The sequence below is a fragment of the Bidens hawaiensis genome, unplaced genomic scaffold (genome assembly GCF_021521415.1).
Source record: "Bidens hawaiensis isolate Kalapana, Puna unplaced genomic scaffold, B.hawaiensis_p1.1 tig00035038_1, whole genome shotgun sequence".
Taxonomy (NCBI): domain Eukaryota; kingdom Viridiplantae; phylum Streptophyta; class Magnoliopsida; order Asterales; family Asteraceae; genus Bidens; species Bidens hawaiensis.
Window position 1 is genome coordinate 74278 of NW_027505342.1, and position 6801 is coordinate 81078.

Here is a 6801-nt window from a genome sequence, read left to right on the forward strand (position 1 = left end):
GTAGAAATTTCAGCATCGAACCCGTAGAAAACCCAAATATAAGTGATAAACAATCGCTCGCCCGTCCCTCGAAATTTTCCGAACCCGTAGGAAAAATTTTTTGGCAACGCCACTGCTCTAACTATGTATTACGTATACACCAAAGAGTAATGCTTTTGTGACGGTACGACTATTAAGTGACAACCAACGGTATAGTTTCCTAGTGGAACGTCAAACAAACTCTGAAACGAACGTGAACCCGGTTAAACCTTTATATTTATTTATTTATTTTAATTATTAAATATTAACTACTTACACATAATAAAGTATTAGATTATGTAATCTTTATTTCGTTAAAACTTTTACTCACCCTCATTATAACGGCTATACCAACCACAAACCGACCGACCTCAGTTGTTATATATACAGCTTATATTCAAAACCTGATCGAAAACCCTAATTCGATAAAAGTATTTCATTAAAAGGAAATTCGTTCGATTAACTAAATGAACGAACATGAACATATGTCATTTGCGTTTAATTGTGTACGCGAACGTCTGTTTATGTTTGTTAAAGTTTTCTTGTTTATGTTTGTTCATTTAAGAGTTTTAATAGTTTATAATGCATTATCTAATCTTGTCATATAGATTTATGGAAAATTATTAACTATAAAGCAAATATACCATACATAAGAGTATATGTGATAATTTGTACAAAATTAATAAATGAATATGAATGTTAAAAAAACAACAACACTTAGTAGCCAGATTGAACCGTTAACACGACCATTCTCTGTTAGGCATGTCAAATAAAAGAGTGTTTGTGTTAGTTTGTGTCCTTGATTTAATGCCTTTTGCATGTTCTTATGGTGACATAGGCCTCATTTCATCTTTTTTTTTTCCTTCTCCAATTAAAAGCCTACAATATATACAGATACAATAACAATTGAAAAACTTATATAGGCCAAACCGGTAACTACGGTTTCAGTAGGGGCTGTAAATATGACACAACGCAAACCTAACACGAAATTTCAAGGTTTGGGTTTTGTATAAATGGGTTCTAGTTAGTTTTTGAGCTAACCCGCATATATGTTAAATAATTAAATTGGTTTGACTCATTTCAATACATTTATTGTTTACTTTACTTTTTTAAAATGTGTTTTATGTAGTAAATTAAATTGGTTGGGTATTATATAACATTTTAAAACTAAAACTAAAAGGTAATTGTTTTATGTACATTTGTATCTTTTTATGGTAAACGTGAGTTTAAAGTATTAATATGTGAAAACAACAAGAAAGTCAAAACTTTCAGGTCAAACTGGTCATGTATGTGTCACCCACAAATATACGTGCAGTACTCAAGTTCACGTATCTGGCCTGACTTTCAGGCTCGGGTCGTGTTTGGGTTCGTGTCGGGTTGAACCGCAAATCCACGAACATGACCCGTCTAGCACCCCTGGGTTTCAGGGAACGACAAACCAGACACACATGTAGGTTTCGCAGAATTGGTGGTTTTTATGTTCAGGTTTCGGAGGTCTGAACTCTGAACATATATGTTTTCAAAATCATTATTTTTTATAAAAAATATTAAAATGGAATATATGATTCATGACTATAATAGGCATACCTAATTACATTTTCCAAAAATGATAAAAACATGTTTATAAAGTAAAAGAAGTTAAAATCCGGTTCGGTTTACATGGTCGGTTCCAAGTTCTAAACCAAACTGTTTGGATCTCAAATCGACCAAACCAACCATCTTGGTTTGATTTGGACGGTTCAGTGAGTATCAACGATTTATAAACACTTCTAATATACTATAGATTAAAAGAAAAAGAAAATTTTTTTACCTTAACACCTAAGTGAGGAAAAGATTCCAACAAGGCAACAACCTCAGAAGTACAACAAAAGCAGCTCCATCAGAGAACATATTCAACCCCTCAACTTCCAACAAGTTTTCAAAAGACTCTCCATCTTTCACATTCTTCATAAAATCATCTTTAATTAAAAAACTTTTACAAACATTTCTTCTTTAGATCGTATGTCAACATAAGCCCATTTATCAGCAAACTGTCCATACAACTCTGAAATTGCTTTGGATGATGAAGATTCCGTAGATACCCATCGGGTGGTAGTTGATATTTTTGTTGGATTTGTTAGAAATTTGGATGTAAAAATTCCACGAGGGCAATACAAGAAATCCAATTTTGCTGATCCTACATCGCATACTCTTAATACCCTCTTCATATTTACCTGGAAACAAGATAATTTCACACAGTTGAGGATTTTTTAGGATGAACATATGTAATAAAAATAACATAAACACAAGAAAATGAAAAGGTATTGTGCTAGTAGTTTGGAAATGAATGTGATTTTAGTCTTAGTTACATTATTCTGGTTATCTATATTGTGACCATTGACATTTTATATTTCAAGTAGTTTAAAAGCATTGAAGCTTACCAATACCTTGGACAATTGACGATTGCATATGCATAGTGCCTCTAAATCTATAAAAGAAACATGCAAAAACTTCATCCACTAACAAGTGACATGATAATTCGCTTACAAACCAAGCCAATGCTAGGACCCGATTATTGTTTTGATAACATGTGTCATTTGTGTGCGACTTGGGTCGAGACACGGGTCAAGGGAAGGACCCGATTATTGTTTTGATAAGGGGGTGTAAATGATTTTGTCTAGGCTTTGAGCTCGGATGCATATATAGTTCCTTTAATTTTAAGCTCGAGCCCGTTCAATTCTAGGACTATTTTATAAAGCTCACACTCGGCCCATGACTAGTTTTAAGTTTAAACTCGACTCATTTGTAATTCGTTAGTTATTTTTGTTACATTTTTACATATATTTTGTGTATATATTTTTGATAGTTTTTTTTTGGAGTTTCAGTGTCCCAGAAAAAAAGATAAGGCAAGGTGGTTTGAGATAGTTTTGCTGAGTTTGAACAGTGAGGATGAAAATGTTAGGGTGGTTAACTCATCGGGAACAATATATAAATATAATTATTGCCTAAGGACGTTTATAGTCCCCATAATCAAAGCCTCGATAAAAGAACGAATTACACGTATAATGAAGGCATGAAGCAAAAGCCAAGCCAAGCCAAGCCAAGTTTTCAACGAGAATGTTTCACTATAAATAAATGCCTTGTAAAGTGTAAGTAAAAACGTTCTAACTTACTCAGACTTTACATTTTCGGGCTCAAACTAAACAAATATCATAAAATTTGTTTTTAGAGTTTTTGAAAACCGTTTGTTTTTGTTTTCTTCGATTCATTTCAGTTTTACTATTTGAATTTGAAATTTCTAATCAAAAAGAAAATAAATATTATTTTTTTGAATGACCAACGTATAAAGTCCGGCTACCTAGAATAACCCAATGGCAAAAGGCGGCTCATACGCGCGCAATCGCAGACAACGCAAGTAGCCCAAACTCACTATGCCATGTTCCGGTAAAAACCCGCCCCTCAAGATTCAACTACTACAAAACTCGGTTGAAATTAAATAAGAAGTTGAGACACTTATAACAGTTAAACTTAAGTTTTAATATTTATGTTACACTATTTATAATATTCATGTTATGTATTTATTTATTTTATTACTATTTAGTTTTCCCAAGCCCAAGCCCAAGCCCAGGGCCACCAAGCCACCATCTAGGTGTAAACTTGAGTTATAATATAAATATTCCTGTATGCATTATTTATTTATCTATTTAATTTTAGTTACTATCTAGTTCTCCCGTTCAAAATAAACAAAAACCCTAGAAATTGATACCATCAACAATCAAGTAATCGAGTGAGTATATGCAATCTGAAATCGGGTATTCACAATCTGATAATTTCGCGGTGTTAGTTTCGGAGCAACGATCATACCTTTGACATAAAAAAAATAAAGGTATGCATTATGTATTTCGATTTACCTTTTAAAGTTAATTAAAAGTTTTTTTAAATCTCATATAAAATCGTTTATTGGGTAGTAGGAGGGTTAGGATTTGCTTGCTGTTCGGGTTATTTGGGTTATTCTTGTTTTCGGGTTATATGAATCTTTAATCGGGTTCGGGTTGTTTGGTTCGTGTTTATTCAGGCCTGGTTAAACGTTATTTGGGTTTGAGACTTGGTTTTAAGAGATTTGTCTCAAAAACTGGGATGTAGTTTAGTTAACAACTCTGTCTATTTCTTTGTGTGCAGGGATTTTATTTCGCTTGAAAAGGCTTGTTACAAAATCATAATCAAAATGTCAGACAACATACCATTCGAAATCCAAGTGGAAATCATCAAAAGGCTTCCTCTCAAATCGTTGGTTCAGTTCCGAACCGTCTCCAAAACATGGAAGTCTATGATAGATGACGCTGATTTTATCACTCATTATAGCGGCCAAAAGGAACATCTAGTTGTAGGGTTTTTGGATTCCGTTGACATGCTAAAATACGTGTCGTTTGTTGATGATGATAGTTTCCCAGTTCACAAAGTTTCTCCGCCTATTCCCCTTATAGATTATATTGATGTCACAATCGGCAGCTCTCATGGCTTGTTATGTTTGTGTGGCTATGATCTAAATGGACGTGGAAAGGCTGTTCTTTGGAATCCTTCCATTAGAAAAGCCTTTGCTCTTGATGTGCCTAATGTTGTATATGCGAAAACATATGGAAGCGTTCTAGGTTTCGGGGTTTGTCGTGAGACTACTGACCCTAAAATTGTCAAGATCACATATATTGATGAATGGAGGGATATGGAAAGTATAAGTTGTATCCCCTATCAAGTTGAGGTTTTTACATTAAGCGCAGGGGTTTGGAGACTTCCTTATGGCAATCTCCCTCGTAGAACAATTACGTTCAATCAACTTCAAGAAGGTGTAGGTGTAGCCGTAAATGGTATTTTGTATTGGCCCGCTACTGATAGGATTACCGCAGATGGCAAATTTAGGTCTATGATAGTTTCCTTTGATATGACAAGTGAAGAATTTAGAGAAATATACCTCCCGGATATATTAGCACATGAGCATGTTGATTTTTTGACACTCCATAATCAGAAGGAGTCTCTTATTGTACTTCAAAGTATGACAAGTGTATGGATTATGAAGGACGGTTTACCAAAATCGTTTACAAAGCTATTCTCTATTGATTCCAGCAGTAGTTATTTTGTTCGGGGATTTAAGAAGACAGATGCACCTGTAGTTCAAAGTGAATCATCTAATGACGGAGGCCCTAGAATTACGGTTGCTGTTTATGAACACGACACAAAACGCGTCAGTGATCTTGGGATTAATGAAGTGAGTTGTGTACTTTTTGTGTGTACTTACATAGAAAGTCTACTTCTGCTTGACCAACCATCTTCTATGCTATTTGACGCTGGGAATTAAGAAGTGTGGTATCTATAAGGGAGGTTGAGCTTGTAACCTTGACTCATTAATGCTATATGGATTTTGATAAATCAAGGATGAAGAACATTTCAACTTTTGGAGCTGTCAAATGGCAATATGTGTTATGGGATCAAATGTCTATTAATTTTTTAAGTTGATAACGATTCCAATTTCTTCTTAAAAGTATATGTTTTGTTTACTATTAAGACTTTGGGATTTCTTGCGTGTTGTTTGACTTTGATTATGAGTCATGGTTTTATGGATATTTAAGAAATTTTAAACATTGGTACTGATGTGCTTCTAGCATGCTTGATTGGTTGGTATGCATAGTTTTTAAATGTACATATCATTTAGTAAATCTTGGTAAAAAATTCATGGGCATGTTGTATGAATAGTGTCTAAATATTGTTAACAAAATAAACAGACCCTTTTTTTTGTACAGGCCCACCAGAATGCCTCCAATTAAAGGTGTACAAAACTAGTTTTTTTTACAAACCGAATCGGCCAGAAATCAGACCGGAAACGAGTAGGAACTGGTTGCGTGTTTGGTCAACAAAAGTTAAGAGCCGGGTTGTGTAGGAGCTGGTTCCGGGGTATAGTCGGGTTTTCATTGGTTTTTATCGGGTTTTGGCTGGGTCAGGTTCGGGCTGAAGTGGAACCGGTTCCAGCGGTTTCGGGTACGATTTCTGCGAGAAACATGGTTCATACCCGCATATTGGATAGGACCGGCCTGATTTCCCGGGTTTTTTTGTCCATCTCTATCTTCAATTCCAAAGCTTAAAATTGCACGCCCTAGACTAACGTGCCACATTCGAATTTGAGTTCAAAATAAAATCGTGTCACAAACTGAAAGTTAAAATCGAGTTTGGAGTTCCATTCGTAAAGTCAAGATCGCTTTGTTGTTTTAAATCTATTCGAATTCGATTCGCTCTTCAATTTTGCAAGTCGGTTACTTCGCTAAGTCGGTTCCAAATTCCAAAATGTGAATACTTCTAAGAAAATGCCAAAACAAAACACATATACTGTTTGTAGTAAATGAACTTAAAGCACCTAAACCATCTTGCGGGAGAACGTAAAATCATAAATTGTTTCCAAGTATTTGATATCTAGGACTTAAATTGTATCAGTTGGGTAATTATCAACCCAACAGTTAAAACACTTCGCAATGAGAAAGTAGCTCATTAGTTAATAGAAACACAACAAAGTTAATTGATGCTATAGAAACAATAAACTCGTGTTTTATCCATACAACTTCTTGATGTGACAACTGACAAGTTTATTGTTATGACTTAGCAAGTTAAGAGTAGGTATGTACTTTAACCGACCCGTTTTAACATATTTACCTGAACCGTCTTAGGAGACCCATTTTAGCGAATCCATTTTTCGCCCAGGCGGATGAAAAATAACGGATCCGCAACTGTAACCAAGTAAAATATGGTTTTCACAACTTATTT

General features: G+C 34.6%; 1 protein-coding gene across 1 annotated transcript; it reads left to right on the forward strand.

The window, feature by feature from the left end:
* The first annotated feature begins 4222 nt into the window (after positions 1-4222).
* LOC143612583 (F-box protein CPR1-like) lies at positions 4223-5347 on the forward strand. Its single transcript, XM_077086535.1, has one exon. It carries the CDS (start codon positions 4223-4225, stop codon positions 5345-5347), a length of 1125 nt encoding a protein of 374 aa, XP_076942650.1.
* The last annotated feature ends 1454 nt before the right edge of the window (positions 5348-6801 follow it).